This window comes from Mytilus trossulus, chromosome 9 (genome assembly GCF_036588685.1).
Source record: "Mytilus trossulus isolate FHL-02 chromosome 9, PNRI_Mtr1.1.1.hap1, whole genome shotgun sequence".
Lineage (NCBI taxonomy): Eukaryota > Metazoa > Mollusca > Bivalvia > Mytilida > Mytilidae > Mytilus > Mytilus trossulus.
In genome coordinates this window covers 3,766,568-3,788,665 of record NC_086381.1, presented here as the reverse complement: position 1 = coordinate 3,788,665, position 22,098 = coordinate 3,766,568, and the positions used below count along the sequence as shown (strand labels likewise).

The following is a 22,098-nucleotide window of genomic DNA, read 5'->3' as shown; positions in this document are numbered from 1 at the left end:
GTAGATTCTGACTATGCTGTGAAATGTCCCCAAGATGTTACAATCTACACAAATACATCTTCAAGTCGTACTGCATTTGTCACATTAGATAAATGGACTATTCCAACTTCATTGGATAGTTGAAAGTCAAACTGCAAAGGAACGACCATACTCTACATTTAGCACAAACACTAACATTGTGATAGCTACAAGTTCAACAGGGGAAATGAGTTCTTGCACATTTGACTTCATGGTTGAAGGTAATGTTTATTTCCTTATAAATAATTGTATTATTGCAAAACATCCCCGTTCTATCTATATATATTTGACTGCAAAAGCAATTTTAACACCATCATCCCTGAGTCAGGTGAAAAAATATCCGATCCTTGATATGGACCAATGGCAGCACATGAACATTTTTCCGTGTGGAGTTGTGTAAAAATGGTTGTGACAAGCATATACCTTGAATCAAATGAACTCATCATAGATACCCAGATCAAAATTTTATATTTACGCCAGACCCAGGTTGCGTCTAAAAAAGACTCATCAATGACCCCCAAATCCAAAAATGTTTAAAAGGCATAATAGAGTACAAAGTTTAAGAGCATTGAGGACCAAAAATTCCAAAAAGTTTTGCCAAATACAGCTAAGATAATCTATTTCTGAGGTAAAAAAAAACCTTAGTTGACAGTTTTTCAAAATGTCAATGTTTTGCTAACAGTCAATTTATAATTATGAACATATCAAACATATACATTTACCTTTCATCATTGTGTTAGAAACATATCAAAGAACTTCAATTAATTTATTATGACTTTAAAATTATTATTAAGTATTGTTCAATGTTGTTGAGTGCTTTCAAATTTTAATCAGTCTTTGGTGGATATTTCATCTGAGGTGATAAAAGGCTCCCATTGACATTACGGTTTTGGGTAAAGTAGATATAAAAAAGTGCATTAATTATGGAAATACAAGGAATTATCAGTACAACACACATATATATTAAGGCTCTGTCTAATTATATATTTATATTATTTTCAGAATTAGGATGTACAGTTCCTGAATCAGATGATTCTACAATTAAAGGTTCTTCACCAAACAGTACATATTATGTTTCAAATAAGTTGCAAAAGATCTGTAAACAGGGCTATGATTTGCAACCAGGATATCCTTATGACTTTGCGCGTGTTAAATGTGTAGAAATAATACCTGGATATCCAGAGTGGAAAGATTGGTACAGTCGGAATTGTTCAAGTAAGTTCTGATTTTGATGATAAGGTATAATAAAGGGCTACTAGCTGCAAGATGTTTAAAACAATCAAATATTTGTTTTGCTCAATTATCATTTAAAAGCATATTGTGAAATAATAATTCGCTTTTAATAGCCAGTATACTTAAATTTTGACAAAATATGCTAAAAACATTGATTATGAATTATTCACTTGCATGTGAATAATTCGACCTCATTGAATCTGTATTCATGTGAACTTCAATTCAACCCCTTAGCCTGAGAAAGATAACATGTGAATTTTATCTTTAAAGTCATTTAAAGGAACAGAATGTAAACATTGAAAGTGAAACAAAGGTAAATCATTTGATTGACTAATTCGATCCACAAAATATCATTCTTATACAGGTAAAAATGATGATAAACATTAATTAATTTCTCATCTATAATATGAAATTAAATAGACATAGAATAATCTATTTATATCTTTATTAATGTTTACACCGCTTATATGGTCATCTCGAGGTTAACTCGATAAATAATTAGATCGCGTCTTGACTAAGTTACACAAGAAAATAAACTATGTCTATTCATGTTCATGCCCTGTTAATTGTTTATTTTAGACTTTTAACACATGTTTAATAGTTTGGATAAATGTTTTACATTGTTATAAATAAAATATGAGAATTTGATTAAATTGGTGATCATGAATTTGACAGCTAGTGCCCCTTTTAACGACAATACTTCTTCTGGACACTTCTTATGTTTGTCACTTGTAAGTAAGTAAGTATCAATGTTTAATGGTCCTTACTGGTTGATTCTGATGTTTAATGATTGACCTCTAGTATAAGTAAATATTGATGACAAAAGACACAAATACACCCGCATTTTTGATATGAATTAAACAGGATTTTTCACAATATCGAAAATATCACACTCTAGTTCAAAATGTCAAAAATCCCAAAAGTAAATGCACACAATAAATTCAGAATTATCAGTATACTGTCAAAGTATAATCTTATATGTACTTAATTGAAAATATTATCACTTTAAGAAAATGAAATACCTAAAATCTGTGGGAGAGAAGTAAAACTTGATGGAAAAGAAACAAACGCTGTCTACTTCACCTATAACCCTGTGGCATGGAAAGGCTTGATTGAACAGAATATAACTTCTTGCAAGTTTGGGGCTCTTTTGGATGTTAAAAACCCATCAATGTATGATCTGGAAATAACATTCCATACAGACACATCTTCACATCTTACTGCGGACAAATGTTTCTTTGAAATCTTATTATTTGCTGGTAATTCTACACTTAGTACTCCAATAAAGGTAAGAAGTCAAATAATTATAGAGTATATATAAAAAGAAGATGTGGTATTATTGTCAATGAGTCAACTGTCCACAAGAGACCAAAATGACACAGACATTAACAGCTATAGGTCACCGTACGGCCTTCAGCAGTGAACAAAGCCCATACCGCATAGTCAGCTATAAAAGGCCCCGATATGACAATGTAAACCAAATTCAAACGGGAAAACTAATGGCCTTGTTTATATAAAAAAAAATTAACGAAAAACAAATATGTAATACATAAACAAATGAAAACCACTGAACTACAGACTCCTGACTTGGGACAGGCACAAATATAAATAATATGGCGGGGTTAAACATGTTAGCGGGATCCCTAACCTGGGACAGTGGTATAATAGTACAACACAAGATACGATATACCTATAGTTGGTCATCTCAACAAGATTGATTTTCTGGCTTGAGCCGATACTATTTAAGCAAACTGAACAGCTGTCATTGCTAACAATCAATACAGAGCTAACCAATAGTCCAATTTGTATTTATAGACCATTGCAATTAGTAAGGACATGAATTGCATAGAATGTTATATCTGTTTGTCAGCAAGATGAATTTAGTATATTTTTCAACGCGATACGAAATACCTATGTTAACACTTTATGATTTATTCTTTTTATATTTGCAGAAGTTTGATTGCACCATTAAGGGATCTGTAAAAATAAAATGGCCAACACTTTATTTTACATTAGTGTTCCGAGTTTTTGACAGTTTCAAGTCCCAACAACATACAGATTTGACTGGGAATGGAACAATACTTTTCACAATGACAGAATGTTCTAACTGTGCTCTTTCGGATTTAACAGGACTTAATCTTATAGAATCACAAATACCAATTTTCAAATGTAAGTAAAAAGAATCCAATGAGGTTGACTAAATTACTGGTTTTTTTGTAAATATTTTATATGAATTATACAGGATTTTTCTCAAAATCGCAAAAATTAAAATTGCATTTAAGTCTAAAATGACAATTTATCGCAATAAGAAATGCACACAATAATATCTGAATTTACAGTACTCATAAAACATTTAAGATATTGGTTATTGTATTTCATATCAGAGGGGATGTGTTATAGTAAACATAAAGTGAATGTCCACAATTGTCAGAAGTTGTGTTTTCATTTCACTGATATTTTTTTTATAAATGAGACCACAATGGTATTGAAATTGAAATTGTTCACACACTTACAATTGGATTTCATAAGATGGTTAGTCAGATCAAATTTTGTTTATAAAGTAAACAAGGACCAAAATATTATTTTCTTTGAAACAAATTATCAATTGTTGAAAATGCTTTATAATTCCAAAATTATAATCATACATTGTTGTGGATAGGTATTTCCAGACTCATTGACATACACAAATAATGCTTAATCTATTAAGATTTTGAATATACAGTTAAGAATGGTGGTTCAATAACAGAACCTGCATCTATTTTAAGATCTAGAGGTGATGTTACTTTTCATAGCTGTAGAGATATTGGCCTGAGAGATAAATTCTTAATGATTTGCATATTTATATAAAAACTCGAGTGGGATTGGACTTTTCATTTTCCCATGTAGGATTGCATTCTTAAAGACCATGTTGCAGAAACAATTTTCCAAACCTATGTTGGTATTACTGTGATATAATATCCTAGAATGCAATGAAAATTAAAAATGAAATTACTACAAAACTATTTTCCTGAATCCTATGATAAAGCAAAGCAACAAGAAATAAACGATGAAAGCTTTGAAAAAATATTCAAGTTTCACAAAACTGAATGCATGATCTTCCCCTTTTTAGTTTACCTGACCTTAAACGGTAAAATTAGCTTTTTTCATCACTTGACATACATCGTCATCATCTGTCAACTTTTCAAAAAACTTCTCCTCTGAAGCTGCTGGGACAAATTGAACCAAACTTGGCCACATTCAGCAAATAGGTGTCTTTTTTTTTAATGTTTCCAACGACCCTGCTTGTCAATAATATGGCTGCAATTGCTAAAAATAGAACAAAATAGGTAAATGCAGCTTTTGGCTTGTATCACTTAAACTAAATCAATTAGAGTAAATTTGACTAAGTAGAAATATTTAGCAGGATTAGATCTATCTGCCATGAAATTGTCAGATAAATCAGACAGCCTGTTGTTGGGTTGCAGCCTCTGAGTTAGTTATTTTTAGGACAATTTGCAGTTTTTTATACGAACGCAAAATTTGAAAAAAATTTCGTCGTATATTGCTTTCACGTTGGCATCGTCGTCTGCGTCGTCGTCGTCGTCGGCGGCGTCGGCGTCGTCGTCGTCCGAATACTTTTAGTTTTCACACTCTAACTTTAGTAAAAGTGAATAGAAATCTATAAAATTTTAAAACAAGGTTTATGACCACAAAAGGAAGGTTGTGATTGATTTTGGGAGTTTTGGTCCCAACATTTTAGGAATTAGGGGCCAAAAAGGGCCCAAATAAGCATTTTCTTGGTTTTCGCACTATAACTTTAGTTTAAGTTAATAGAAATCTATGAAATTTTGACACATGGTTTATGACCACAAACGAAAGGTTGGGATTGATTTTGGGAGTTTTGGTTCCAACAGTTTAGGAATTGGGGGCCAAAAAAAGGGCCCAAATAAGCATTATTCTTGGTTTTCGCACAATAACTTTAGTTTAAGTAAATAGAAATCAATGAAATTTAAACACAATGTTTATGACCACAATAGGAATTTTGATATTGATTTTGGGAGTTAAGGTCCCAACAGTATAGGAATTAGGGGCCAAAAAGGGACCCAAACAAGCATTTTTCTTGGTTTTCACACCATAACTTTAGTATAAGTAAATAGAAATCTATGAAATTTAAACACAAGGTTTATGACCATAAAAGGGAAGGTTGGTATTGATTTTGGGAGTTTTGGTCCAAACAGTTTAGGAATAAAGGACCCAAAGGGTCCAAAATTAAACTTTGTTTGATTTCATCAAAAATTGAATAATTTGGGTTCTTTGATATGCCGCAGCTAACTGTGTATGTAGATTCTTAATTTTCGGTTCAGTTTCCAAATTGGTGTACATTAAGGTCCAAAGGGTCCAAAATTAAACTTAGTTTGATTTTAACAAAAATTGAATCATTGGGGTTCTTTGATATGCTGAATCTAAAAATGTACTTAGATTTTTTTATTATTGGCCCAGTTTTCAAGTTGGTCCAAATCGGGGTCCAAAATTAAACTTTGTTTGATTTCCTCAAAAATTGAATAATTGGGGTTCTTTGATATGCCAAATCTAACTGTGTATGTGGATTCTTAATTTTTGGTCCCGTTTAAAATTGGTCTACATCAAAGTCCAAAGGGTCCAAAATTAAACTTAGTTTGATTTTAACAAAAATTGAATTCTTGGGCCTCTTTGATATGCTGAATCTAAACATGTACTTAGATTTTTGATTATGGGCCCAGTTTTCAAGTTGGTCCAAATCAGGATCCAAAATTATTATATTAAGTATTGTGCAATAGCAAGAAATTTTCAATTGCACAGTATTCAGCAATAGCAAGAAATCTTCAATTGCACAGTATTGTGCAATAGCAAGAAATCTTCAATTGCACAGTATTGTGCAATAGCAAATATTTTCAATAGCACAGTATTGCACAATAGCAAGAAATATCTAATTGCATAGTATTGTGCAATAGCAAGAAATTCCAATTGGATTTCGATTGGAGTTATCTTTCTTTGACCAGAATAGTAGTTGAATCAACTTAAATCATTGTTTTATACAATATACAATGTATATTCAATTTTACTACCAACTGATAGCTTAAAACAATCATTACCATTCAGTGATAACAAGCACTTTTTTTACATTTTAATATTTTATGATGTATTTAATTGAGTAGTTATTGTTGCAAACTTCAATAGAAATTTGCATTGAGATCAGTTTTGAAATAAGGGAAAGGGGGATGTGAAAAAAAAATGGGGGGTCAATTTTTTTCATTTCAGATTTCATAAATAAAAAGAAAATTTCTTCAAACATTTTTTTGAGAGGATTAATATTCAACAGCATAGTGAATTACTCAAAGACCAAAAAAAATGTTAAAGTTCATTAGACCACATTCATTCTGTGTCAGAAACCTATGCTGTGTCAAGTATTTAATCACAATCCAAATTTAGAGCTGAATCCAGCTTGAATGTTGTGTCCATACTTGCCCCAACCGTTCAGGGTTCAACCTCTGCGGTCGTATAAAGCTGCGCCCTGCGGAGCATCTGGTTGGTTATTATCTTGAACATTATTATAGATAGAAATAAACTAAGCAGCAATAATATAAAGCATAGTAAGATCTACAAATAAATCACCATATTTATTATGATCTAGTTTGTCAATTGATTCCTTTATGAGTAATTGCCCTTTATAGTCAATTTTTTACATTTTTTGGTAAATTTTTTGTTACCTTGTATAAAAATCATATTAACTTTATCTACTGGGCCAAATATAATTCAACTATTTCCAGTAGGATATCTTTATTTAAAATGTATCTCATGACCGTTCTATCCAACAAACATGGATGCTACTTCTTAAAATAAAACATAGGGATTTACTATATTGATGAGAAGCTAGTCTATGGGCAAATTGTTAAAAAAAACAATTTCAAATGGTCACAACTGGAACACTTATTAAGATAATGATAAAATATGGGTCTTCAGTAACTATTGTAAGACTTCACTTGGAGGGCCTTCAATAAGTTTTACTTTTGGGCTAAATTAAACCAAACTGGGTCAAAATCATTCAGTCAAGAAACATAGCCACTATAGCTATAATGAAACTTAGGGGGAAATGCATTTGAAAGAAAATATGACAGATACAAAGAACATTTAAATGATCAGTTTAATCCACTCACAAATATATAATTATATATTGAAATTTTAAAATATATATAGATTTTAGCAAAGCATTTCAGGTGAGCAATTCAGGCTCTTAATAAAGATTATTGATATGTGAAATGGGTCACTGACTCACAAACTTTGCATAACATTCAATGTGTTAATTAATTACTTCAGTTTATACATCAAAAGCCTCTAAAAATGTGTTTAGTCCCAATGTAAATTGATAAAGGCAACAGTAGTATACCGCTATTTGATAGTCATAAATCCATTGAGAGATAACAAATCTGGTTTACAAACTAAAACAGAGGGACACATATCAACTATAAAAGCAAAACAACAATACAACAGAAACACTTAAGTGCAACAACAACAAAAAAACAATGTAACACACACAGAAGCAAACTTTTAGATAACAACTGCTTTTCTCCATAGATCTTGGAAACAATTGACATTTTAAAGTTTTTTAGTGGTCTCCTGGGTATAAATTTTTTTTTCTTATATAGCATTTCGCTATCTTTTTTTATAAATGAACTTTATCCTATACTTAAAAGAAAAATGAAATAAAAAGATGGGGTCACAGTTCATTTAAGCTCACAATCTGCCTCTAGAAGTTGTTAATGTCCTTTCTTTGCTGTTGAACTAAAAGCAGAAATATATGTAATATCGAAATGAAAAAATACCTAATTACAGAATTCGCTTAAATTTTACAACTATTTAGTTTATGTACAGCTGATTTGAAAACAATAATAAGAAATATAGGTCACCGATGAGTTAAACAAGATATTTCAAATTTAAGGCCAAAAAAAATTGCATTTTTGCACCAAAGGGAGATGATTTGGAGCTTTTTCAATGATATAACCATTTTAAAAGTCATCTGGGGCCGAACGGAATCATTTGTTTGGGTTGATTTTTGTACCATATCATAGATAATAACTAAATAGTAAAATCACAAAAATACTGAACTTGGATGAAAATCAATTCGGAAAGTCCATAATCACATGGCAAAATCAAATAACAAAACACAACAATAACGAATGGACAAGAACTGTCATATTCCTGACTTGGTATAGGCATTTTCAAATGTAGAAAATGGTGGGTTAAACCTGGTTCTATAGCGCTAACCCTCTCACTTTAATGAAAGTCTCAACAAATTCCGTTATATTTACATTGATGCGTTAACTAAACAAACATAATAAATAAAAGTCAAAATATGGGTACATCAGTCATCATCGTATAATAATTTTAAAAGGAACTTTCATAGTGTAATAAATAAAACTTGAATTGAAAAATAAAGGTTCAATTTTTTGCTGAAATTTGTGTACCCAGGAGCCACATTAAACTGACTTCATTGTCACACTTGTTTAATTTCATTTAAATCTGCTTTGTCTAATTCTAGAATTAGTTACATATAATTATATTTATGAATTTCAGTTTACCCTTTCCGTCCGTGTAGAATGGATGGTTGTTTGGAAGACTCACTTCAAATGTTTAAACTAAAGGGTGCACCGAACACCTGGGACGAACTATCTGAATTAAAAGGACAAAAAGCATGCACTGCTAACATAGAAGTTCAAAGTAATACTAAGACGATATGTTTCAAACAAGTTTATCAGAAGAGAAATTACGATTGTAGACAATATGTTGACATGTACCTGAACATATTTATACATTTGGATTCTTTTTTCACTTTGGTAAGTATAAAGGAGTTATATGGCAAAGAACTTTATATCTTGGCTCAAACAAATTCAAATCAATAAATGTTTGTTTGCTTAGAAGATACTTTTGGTCAGGTGAGCTAAAAAAACAACTTCCCTGTGGTAGCATAGAAAATATTTTAACATATGGTCTAACATAGAATTATAGGGTCATGACTCCCTGTCATCTTGTAGTAAAAACTAGTTCTGTATAGTTTCAAATACTGATTTGAAACTATACAGAACTAGTTTTTACGCATCTTCTCTTAAGTTGATGTCTTTACGTTGGACATTTACTTATTTAGAATGGAGAAAACTTTAATTTCTAGAATTAAACTGCAAATACATATAGATGTATGCGTTTCCAAAGAAAACAAAATCTTTTTAGTGCATTTGGATATTTTTCATTGTTTGTTAGTTTTCTTTAATAACACAGTTGTCTCAGTACTAGTGCAGAAGCGGGATCTGGCTAGATGACAGGGAGTCATGACCCTATAATCTTTGTATCTGTCATATTTTCTTTCAAATGCATTTCCCCCTATGTTTCATTATAGCTATAGTGGCTATGTTTCTTGACTTAATGATTTTGACCCAGTATGGTTTGATTTGGCCCAAAAGTAAAACTTATTGAAGGCCCTCCAAGTGAAGTCCTACTATAGTTACTGAAGACCCATATTTTATCATTATCTTAATAAGTGTTCCAGTTGTGACCATTTGAAATTGGTGTTTTTAACAATTTGCCCATAGACTAGCTTCTCATCAATATAGTAAATCCCTATGTTTTATTTTTAGAAATAGCGCCCATGTTGGTTGGATAGAACGGTCATGAGATACATTTTAGATAAAGATACCCTACTGGAAATAGTTTAATTATATATTGCCCAGTAGATGAAGTTAATATGATTTTTATACAAGGTAACAAAAATTTACCAAAAAATGTAAAAAATTGACTATTAAGGGCAATAACTCATAAAGAAATCAATTGACAAACTAGATCATAATAAATATGGTGATTTATTTGTAGATCTTACTATGCTTTATGTTATTGCTGCTTACAGTTCTCCTTTCAAATAGAGAAGTCACTGGAACTTTTAGTTTCTGTTCTTCAATAAATTTGAGAATGGAAATGGGGAATGTGTCAAAGAGACAACAACCCGACCATAGAAAAAAAACAACAACAGAAGGTCACCAACAGGTCTTCAATGTAGCGTGAAATTTCCGCACCCGGAGGCGTCCTTCAGCTGACCCCTAAACAATTATATACTAGTTCAGTGATAATGAACGCCATACTAATTTCCAAATTGTACACAAGAAACTAAAATTAAAATGATACAAGACTAACAAAGGCCAGAGACTCCTGACTTTGGACAATTTAGATTGTCTTAACCAAATGTTAATGAACTACATTTAATACACAATTCTCATAATCACAACACACTTATCAAATTTGAATTCAGTGATGTCAGTTATACCGTTCTTCAGTGCCCCTTTACAAATGTAAAATATTGCTGAATTTGTTCGTTTCCGTTATCTTCCTCTAGATTTCTCAACCAAATGTAATTTGAAATAATACACGTCTATAACATATTTGAAATAGTACACATCTACAATTGCTAACATTCCAGAGGTGCTATCCAGCACTTTGATTCTAAAAGAATAGTAAATTGCCATGCAAATCATAAAGGCCAATCAAGTTTCAATATTGTTTAAAAAATCTGGTTTCTTTTTAACAACTGTCTGGGCACCTCCTTTCAAAACAAAATCGCCATCAAAAGTAGAATCAGAGCCCAAATCTGTAGCCGATTTTAACAATAAACCTTAATGAATCACCCTGCCAAGTGTTTTCCTTAATCTTTAACAGAATATGAGCCCAATTGTATCAAATATGCCAAGGATGCTTTTCGGAATGGGATTACTAAGCCTGTAATTGGCGATTAGGGTCTCCTACTATGATTAGATGGGTAGAATGTTGGTCCCCTGTTAGTGTAAACATACCATGAGTATCCTGAATCGATGAGACCATCCAGTCTTGAGTAACTCTTCTATATGAGAAGCCATGGGTCTTACTGGATCAGAACGCACATGACTTTTAACAACCAAATTTCTTTTACGCTTACTAGTAGCTTTTTTCTCTACACCAGTCTGTTAGCGATAAGGCGATTACCTTTTTCTTTTCTGAGGTTTTATCTGTGTTGAGGGTGGAACTGGATTTTAAAACAAAAAAATAACAATTTGAACAACCTTAATTTCTATTCAATAATTTAGAAGTTACGTCCCAATACACTAACTTCATGTGACAAACACAGTCACAGATCAGAGTACAGAGAAAAAGGGGGAACTCGAGAATACATATGGAGTTATAAATTTTAGTATGTCCCATTTTGGGGCATTATGTTTTCTTGTCTGTGCGTCCGTTCGTTGTCCGTCTGTCCATCCATCTGTTCGTCCATTGAGTAAGGTAAAAAACATCACTGGTACCCACTGTATTTTACAGGTTATTAAATGTGATGACCTTCAGGGTTGGTGGTGTTTACCCCAGGATTTACCAAAATTTGAAAATCTGACGATAACATGGGATGTAGGACGTCTCTTTGATGTGGAAACAGATGAGTTTTGGGTACTTTCTGCATCCACAGGCAATAATAACCAAGCATGCTCACAGCCTATTATTTACACAACACCAACACCAGGTAATTTATCATAGTACTTGTGTTGTAGACAAAGAAAAGAGATTAAAAAAAAGAATGATTTTTATGTTATACAGCATAGTAGTTTTGTTGAAGACAAAGAAAACAGATAAAAAAAGAATGATTTTTATGTTATACAGCATAGTAGTTGTGTTACAGAAAAAGAATGATTTACACTACACAAAAAACATTAAACCAGAGCAAAATTCTGAACATCTGATAAAAATTCCAAATGAATTAAGGAATGTATCTCCCTTTTTACTTGAACAGTAACTCAAGCTCCCAAGCCTAAACCTAAGCCTAAGGATGACAATGGTGGTTTGTCAACTTTTATGATAGTTAGGATAGTGGTCGGTGTATTATCAGCCTGTTTTGCATGTGGTTTATGTGGATATTGCTTTCATTGCTGCAGGAAAAGATTATCGCAAGGTATTTACTTATTTCCCCACGTTTTGTAAATAGACTGTCTCCATGTAGACTGACATTGTGTGGTGATTGGTAATTTTACAACATGCATATATTGATTTCACCTCAGCCTAGCCAAGAGAGATATTCTGAAAACAAATATACATATTTTACATTCCTTGTTGTACTTTTAAAAATATATTTCCTTCGAGTTCAGTAAAATTATTTCTAATCATCTTTCCAAATAGAATATCCATTAAGTTAATTCAAATTAGGCAAGTTTGCTTCTTGGAGTCTGCATTGTGTTCTTGTGACAACTTTCCACAGGCACTTGTTTCAGATCCCCTTATATACCTTAATATAACACAAGGTACTTAACTCGCATTTTAGGAAAAACGTAAGGGGGTAATGAAATTCCGTTATATGCCGATTTCATTGCTTATATTTAGGTATATAGAATTTTTTATGAGACAAGTGCCTATGGAGCTTTCACTAAACTAAAGCCTTAAGACTTGAAACAATTATGAAAATTGTACTCGTTTAACTTATGTTTGGTACAATGACTATATAAACTGTTTGTGTTTTGTTACTCTTGGACAATTTTCAAGATATAAAATTGCAGTATGGACAAGTGTTCCATCAGAATTTTGGCACAAATTTGTGGGGACATAAATGTGTTGTCAAAGCTCTTGGAAGCACAGAAGTCATCCATTGTTAAATTTGGGTACACTGTCATAGCTGATAGAACTCTTTAAAACTTTAAAGGGAGGAGGCATTCCATAATTATTATTGCATTTTAATTCTTACACTAATTAATTGAAATTTAAATCTACTTTTCCCTTCCTATACATAATATTTATATTAAAGTCATGGATTGCTAGTTGTTGGCATGAATTATGTTTAGGCCAAATAAAAAAGGATGTGTGTTTTCTATTTCCATATCTTCCTTATTTTTTAAGCTAAAAAATAACCTATCCTTCAATTTTTTTGTCAATTTTTAATCCACACTGTTTAAATCTGACATCTCAGAGACTCAAAGTAAAAAAAATGGTAAATTAAAAAAAAAAAACTCTATCAATCTACATGATCTACCCTATTGTTTTCACAGATGTAATAGGAAATACACATATTAATTTTCTTTGGCCTTATTAGTGATACAAAATACCATTTGAATCAAAATGATTGAATCTTTATGCAATATTTATATCATGATACTAATTATATCTTGATTTTGTAACATATTTTGAATCATTTTTCACAGGGTCAAGTTATTGACGTAAAATGAGTTGATGCATAACTCTATGGTGATGGGTAAAACTGACATTTAAAATATGGATGAATAAATGCTGTGTATAATAGAAGAAACTGTTTAGTTTAGTTTAAACATATTTATTTAGAGTGAATTGGGAAACAAGTTTTGCAACTTATATTAATCCCTTTCCACTTTGCGGGTGCGAGTGCTGCCTTGTAGCGGCATTAGCCTACTCTTTTTCGAAATCTACAAGGGTGTCTTTAACGTGCAAGAGATATGGCTCTCTCTTAACACGGGTCAGCCATTTATCGACCGCTACCGACGGACTATCATCGTTTCCTCAAGACCATACTCGCGAACGGTGTCAAGGGAGAGCCGAAAATTGAGTTCCTGAAATTTTCATCCCAAACGGGAATCGAACCAGGAACCTTTGTGTTAGTAGTCCGATGCACTAACCACTACACCACGGAAACCGTGTTTATGTGGAATGCAATTGAAAATGTTTGACAGTTATCATAAACAGAAGTTTTGATGGAGCCAAACCTATCCTTTTATTTGTACAATTCTATAGCAATATTTGATCTTAATAAAGAAATTGATTGCCAGCAAGGGTACCTTGTTGTACCTATATAATAATGAATATGAAGAGTGTTTTTTTTTTTTTTTTTGTGATTTTCTTTTTGGTTTAACTTAGTGGCTGTAGTTTAACATATTTATAACTGTCTACCTCATTGTGAAAAAATGTACAGGGATATATTATTTAGATTAATATCAGGATTTGTGAAGTAACTATATATAGAATGACATACATATCAAGACTTGTGCAATTATTACATAAAAAAAATCGAGGAACAAATACATCAACAGCAGAGTCAGAGATGATACTAATAAATTTGACTTTTTACTGATAGACAGCAATTGTCATATATATCCTCTATAATGATATGTGGACACATGCATTATGATAAAAGAAAAACTTGATTCGTATTACTTGTGTGGTTGTTTAGAGTATTTGTGAAGGTGAAATTGTAAACTGATAGTAAATCTTTTTCCCTATTCTGTCTAATGTTTCTTGTATAGCAAGAGTATCAAACAAGATTTTGATTTGAGTATCTCATTTATAATTATGAAAAAAAGTTTCTGTAAAATAAACATCATTTGAAAGAGAAGAAGGTTATATACAAGAAAAAATACATGAATTAAAAGAGTAAATTCCTGATAAGCAGACAATTTGTATTCCTTCAATTATTTTTTTCACTCCTTCACACAAAAAGGTAAATAGCAGTAATAGAAAAAAACACATGAAATGATGTAGGCTAACATGTCACACAACAGTTGTCTTATACCATTCAATATACAGGATATATTATATACATATTTTCTCCGCTGTTATTAGACAATTGTTATCTGATTGGTGCTTATCTTGTTGTTATTGTCTTTTTATTATGATTTAATTTATATTGTTATCAGATCTGTGCTTACTTGGACTCTTGACATTATTGTTTTATATCAGTTACATATATTTTTTATTAACTGATTTAATATACAAACTGTTTTTATTCTGTATAGTGAATCTGTGATAGTGTATCTCAACTTGAATAATGTTACACAATTTGATGCAAAGTAAGATCAAGTCGAGAGTATTTTTTAAGCAAATTATTAATGTTTTAAATTAATGTATGAAACTATGCACCACAAATATAAACACACTTGTGTAAATAGGTATGGTATATATAGAGAATAATACATGGCAAAATCCGTATCATATGTCGTATCATCCCGAGACATCAATATCAGCCCGAGGGATGATATTGGTCGAGGGTGATACGGCATGTGATACGGATTTTGTCATGTATTATACGCTTTATCATATATTTCAACAGAAGAGTATTATATTTTATGAACTGTTTTCTGATCCATAGCACTGGGTTACCTTCAGTTCTGCTTTTGTCTTGTTTCAAAGCTTTAATTAATAACTGCTGAATTATTTATACGAAGCACCAAGGTTACCTTACAGTCTGTTGTTTTGAAAATATTTTGATTATTATTGTATATATTTGAGTGTTTTGTATTTTTTATAGTTGCATTTAGTGTGCCAAAAAATATGTTGTAAAAACTTGATGTTCGTGACGTCACATACAATATAAAAACTAGATGTTCATGACGTTACATACCAAACAATGACGTCATTCAAAAAATTGGCCTATTTTTAGAAAAAAAATTCTTTAGTAAAAAAAAAACCAAGAATAATGACTTTAGTTAAAAAAAAAAATTAAAAAAAAAAAGGTATGATAAAATTTATATATTTAGGACAAAATACAGCTATTCTGTATATCTAATAAAGGTTCATTTTTCCAGTCTGTATCACCTACCCTGTATCGCATACCTCGTATCGCATTGCTAAACCCGTATCGCATACCCCGTATCGCATGGTAAAACCCGTATCGCATACCTTTTTTTTTTTTTTTTTTTTTTTTTTTTTTACACGAAGTCAGTTTTTTGTTGGTTTTTTTTTTGGCGTCAGAAAAAATTTCCTCAAAATAGGTCAATTTATTGAATAACGTCATTGTGTGGTATGTAACGTCACGAACGTCAAGTTTTCAGATTTGTATGTGACGTCACGAACATCAAGTTTTCACAACATATTTTAGTGGCACACTAAATGCAACTATAAAAAATACAAAACACTCAAAAACGAATGGACAAGTACTGTCATATTCCTGACTTGGTACAGGCATTTTAAAATGTAGAAAATGGTGGATTAACCCAGTGCTATGGATAAAAAAACAGTTCATGTAATATAAAACTCTTCTGTTGAAATATATGATAAAGCGTATAATACATGGCAAAATCCGTATCACATGCCGTATCACCCTCGACCAATATCATCCCTCGGGCCTAAAGGCCCTTCGGCTGATATTGATGTCTCGTGATGATACGACATATGATACGGATTTTGCCATGTATTATTCTCTATGGACGGTGATGATTATATATATATGAAGCATCACTGAATAGAGGATGTTGGATTATTTTTATTGAACTACCTCTTTTTATAAAAATTTACATTTCATTAATATGATTTTTATTGTTCAGATGTGCAATCTATTAAAAATAGATGTTTACCTTATTTATAAATGCATTTGTGAATGATGTCAGGACAGTAAGCCTATAGCAATGTTTACTTAAACTTATTAAAAGTTATAGCTGCTTGGATTTTTTGCCATGATGGATATTTAGAATATTTGTTTTTGCCATTATCTCTATTAGATTTTCAAACTTTAACTAAATAAAATAAAAATATTTTTATATTGTTTCACATATTTTTGATTATGGTCTTGGAATTTCAGAACTCGAACTTGTTTTTTGCTGTGCTATGAACATTAAGGTTTAAGGTGGTTTCTTACACTATAGTGAGACAGCTGTGTAAAATCTTCTAAACATTTTAATTGCATTGTGTTTAAAGGGAATGTTTAGCTTCTCAATGATCAAAATAAGTGTTTGTCAAACTTTTTGAAATTTTTATATTTTGTCAAAAGATCAAAGTAAATACTTTGTTAAAATTTTATGAACATTAAACGAGTCAAATTGATTTTAATGAAAGTGTTGGATACCACCTTAAATGGTCACATACATTGTTTCTAATATTTGCATTTTGATGGAGAACTCAGTGCAACATGACATGTCTTTATTTTAGGGTATCCAAAAACATAAAAACCTCAATGCTTTTACTCATAGAAGGGTGAGATCCTTATGAATAAAGTTGACAATTTTCAGTAGTGGTAATTACAGATACAAGCTATGTACCTTTATCATTTGTCTAGATATAAAAACTTTTAGATTTGTTCATTTTATAAATAAATGGCACATTTATTTAAAGGTTGTAGTTTTTATAAGTGCAAACTCAATTAAGGTGATACCCAACACATTCACTAAAATTAATTTGGCTCGTTTAATTTTCATAAAAATTTTGACAAAGTATTTATTTTGACACTTTGACAAAAATATAAAAATTTCAAAAATTTTGAACCAACCATTTCTATATCAGAAAAATTACACTGGTTATGTAGCAGTTTGACAAACACTTGTTGTGGTCACTGAGAAGCTTACTATTCCCTCAAAACACAACGTAATTAAAACGTTTAGCTGATTTTACAGAGTTATCTCCCTGTAGAGTTAGGTACCATCTTAATCTTGGCATTTGTTTTGATTCCAAAGACATTGAAACTTGTAACCTAATCTAAATGGTTGAAGTTTTAGTCTGTACCCAGTTTGTATATTTTATTTTACCAAGTGTAATTTTTATGGTGACATTAGATTTGTTTGCTTTAAATGTCACATCACGTTTTATATACTTGATATTATACAAACTTTGATATTAAACAGTAAAATAACTGGATTTTTTAAATTTAAGTACAAATACGTGCGTGGTGCCCTGCTGCATGTCAACTGGAGGATGATATTGTCAGGCTTTAAGATTTATATGAGCTGCTGATGTTTTGAGGAATTGCCTAATAAAATACGGCTGGTGAGGTGAGTGTTAACATATAATGGTCTAGTAGGGTGACTCGCTTTCCTGTTGCCTTACTTTACACTGGCCATTTTGGAACCCTTTATAAATTGCTGTTCGGTTGAGCCTATTGAAACTCTGTGTTGAAGGCCGTACTTTGGCCTAAAGTTGTTTACTTTATATACATTGTGACTAGGATGGAGAGTAGTCTCATTGGCAATCTTATCACATATACACTATTAAACGAGAAGACCTCATTTTGTGTGTCGCTTCTCTTCCTTCCACAGTAAATCAATCATCGTGCATCTCTGTCCTATAGGTAACATGCATAGTCGCATTTGTCATCCATTCTTATGATTTTTCAGATTGAGTTATTTTGGGAGAAAAACGACAAAAAAAGGAGTCCGAATATGATTCCGTCATCGGACTGACTTTTCGCCATAGATAAGACTTCCGGTTTGAAACATGCACAAATACAACCAATGGTATGATAGATTACAAAAATGAAAAATGAATAAGCCAATCAGAGCGTTCTCCATATCATGACGTTAAGATCGCAACAACCACAACTATTATACCTCCTTAGAGAGAACAATTATTTTTTGCGTCTATCTACATTGAAACTACGATTATACTACTTCAATATATAGAGACTCTCTGTATTATTTCTACTGTTTTCTTTAAATATTTACTATTTAAGGGGTCATACCAGTTGCATATATGTGATAGTCGTGTTTTACGGGGGTTCAATAAACGACAAGTCTGGGGTTCTTTGACATCACTTTATTAAGTAAACATAAGAAATAAATAACCCTGCAATAACAATAGCATATAGTTGTCACATTTATCAATATCACAGTCTTATTAAAGTCTTATATTAAAAACATATAAATATATTAACACTGGCATACTAACAATGTTACAGGATCGCATATAATATTCTATTCTGTATACAATAAACTATACTGGGTATCAAGAATGAGGTAACATTCATAATATGCAATAGACTTACAATTATATCTTTCTAAATACAAATACATGCTTTTGATAAGTCGTATCAAGTAGTATATCATTATAATCAATCAAGGATATTATAAACAAGTCGAACATATCGTTCTTTATAAACAAGTGTCATTCATAAAACCTTTAGCATACAAAGGTTATTATCTGTTCACTATAGTATATATTCTATTAAATTCGTATACACTACTGTAATGTGAAATATCTATGTAGGTACCATATAATATAATATAACCCTTACCAATCTGTGGAATCAGGTTATATATCTAACATCTACATGACAACCAGTATGTTTCAGGGACATCATAATCTATGTGTCCTAAAAATAATAAATAATAGTAAGTATTAGGATCTAGGAAAATAGTGATCCTTTATATAAAATACATCATATTAAAGACTGATATAATAAAATCAAGTTATTACACAGAATAACCATATATGACAATATGAATGAAATTGTCAATGTGACGTCATAGATGCATAGCGGAAAGGTCAAGATCACTTTCAAAATCATTCGTAAGTCTCCCTTTCTACATTCAACCTACAGATTCCAATCATATATTCTTAGATTAATACATCAACTATCTAACTCCTATCATATATAAGGTATATGGGCATACTTACCTATAATGGGCAGAATTGTATAGCATGCACTGCATACGCCTTTCACACACCACAAAGAACATAAAATATACTTACCAGATATAAAGAATGTAATTTCCAATAACTACAGTTATTCCAAAGTATGGAAACTTCCGTGAGTAATAACGAGCACTAAATATAATGTCTCCATATAAGTTTCATCACTGTATCAGATACGGTTTCAATAAGAAGTATATATTAAATAAATGTATGTCTCCAGTTTTCAAGAGTTAACCATCCATAACTTCTTTTCCAAAATCTGAGGTGTGCCCAGAATGACAAATAAGAACTGACCATAAAGGTAAACAAAGTGTGACAATTACTTTACTAATGAGTTGGACAGGTAGATACTATTACAACTATGCTCAATAAAGAATGACTGACTGACATTTTAAAGTGTGAAGAGATAATGAACTATAAATCAAAAGATCAAATAATCAAAGTGAAGTAATCAAGTCTAATATCTGGCATTTCATAAAATGTAAAATACTAATAAATGAAATACGTAAAAATATACTCTGTCACATTCTCCCTCTGCTGCGAGAATGTCTTCCAAGACATAACTGGAATCATGGTGACAATAAACAAAAATATATAACAATGATCTACCCCCTGTGTGAGGAAAAGACGTCCACGTCTAATACTGGACACAACTGAAATACAAAAATCAACTAATCATCTGGCTTAGTGATCAGCTTTAAATAAAGGCAACAGTAGTATACCGCTGTTCAAAACTCATAAATCCATGGACAAAAAACAAAATCGGGGTAACAAACCAAAACCGAGCGAAACGCATTAAATATAAGAGGAGAACAACGACACAACACCGAAACGCAACACACACAGAAACTGACCAATCATCAGACAAAACACCACGAGAATAACAAATATAACATGAAAACCAAATACATGAATTTGGGATAGACAAGTACCGTGCCACGTCTTATCTCAAAAATAAGAGAAAACACAAACGACTCAACGTTAAAATGCAACACACAGAGAAACGAACAATAATATAACAATGACATCTTCCTGACTTGGTACAGGACACTTTTAAAGGGGAATAAAAGTGGTGGGTTAAATCTGGTTTTATGGCATGCCAAACCTCGCACTTTAATGGCAAAGTTAAATATAATATTGAAATGACAACATAATATTACAGGACTACAATACAAATAAATAGGAGAACATATTAGACAAAGAAAAACATGATTAATAGATAACAAAAAGCATCAGGTTTAAAATTCAATACGCCAAAAACGCGCCTTGTCCACACAAGACTCACCAGTGATGCCCAGATATAAAAGATCGAAAGTGAAAAAAGTACAAAGTTGAACAGCACTGAAGATCAAAAGTTGAAAAGGTTTCGCCAAATACGGCATTGTTTTTATGCCCGGGATAAGAACATTCTTATTATATAGAACAATTCATGCTATTGCAAACAGTAAATTTTATCAAATGAATATGAAAGAGATATACATAAAGAAACTGAAGTATTAAAAATTACAGAAAACTAAACCTGAATACATAACGCCTAGATATTAAAGATCGAACGTGAAAAAGGTACAAAGTTGTACAGCACTGAAGATCAAAAGTTGAAAAGGTTTTGACAAACACGGCATTGTTTTTTATGCACGGGATAAGAACATCCTTATAATATAGAACACTTAATGCTATTGCAACCAGTAAATTTTAACAAATGAATATGAAAGCGATATACATAATGAAACTGAAATATTAACTAATTACAGAAAACTAAACCCAAGTTTATCACAAAATAGACACACATCCGAATCAGTTCAGGCGTCAACGTAATTAAAAAAATGTGACGTCACATACGATGACGAAAAGGCAGAAACGTTATGCCACATTTGAATTTATGAAATTTAGAAACAGCATGACGTCACATATGAAAAACTATCATTCAAAAATGAGATAGAATTAGGATTGATTTAGAACTAAATACTGATAATTCATTTAAACAAAATGCATATTGCAATACTTATTAATAGCAATTAACTGTAATATATATATATATGTCCAGTTTGTTATGAATCCAACTTCAAACGTAAATAAACGTACAAAATTTAATATAATTAATAAAGAGGAGGTGATAAATTTTTCTATACGTCACATCTAAATATATAATAAGAAGACGTCAACACATTTGACAAAATCTGATGAGAATTACAAATATAACATTAAACATGTAAACTAAATACATGAATTTGGGATAAACAAGTACAGAAACACGTCTTACAGTAATGCGAATTCACATTCAGCAAAACAGTCACAATCGGGAATAAGTCACGTTTGGTAATTAAAAGATTAGACGACATAATGACAAACCACAATCTACCATGTGGTAAAAATGTCCTTAGCTAGTTTGGTTAAAGAGACATCACTTGGATCCACCAATTCGTGATGGTGTCCATAAAATTTACGGAGTGTCAATTTTAATCTGTCCTCCTCATAACT

General features: G+C 31.4%; 1 protein-coding gene across 1 annotated transcript; it reads left to right on the top strand.

The window, feature by feature from the left end:
* Positions 1-205: 205 nt before the first annotated feature.
* LOC134683598 (uncharacterized) lies at positions 206-11,808 on the top strand. Its single transcript, XM_063542906.1, has 6 exons — positions 206-239; positions 1,021-1,233; positions 2,262-2,539; positions 3,204-3,420; positions 8,842-9,101; positions 11,599-11,808. Exons 1-6 carry the CDS (start codon positions 206-208, stop codon positions 11,806-11,808), a joined length of 1,212 nt encoding a protein of 403 aa, XP_063398976.1.
* Positions 11,809-22,098: the final 10,290 nt, after the last annotated feature.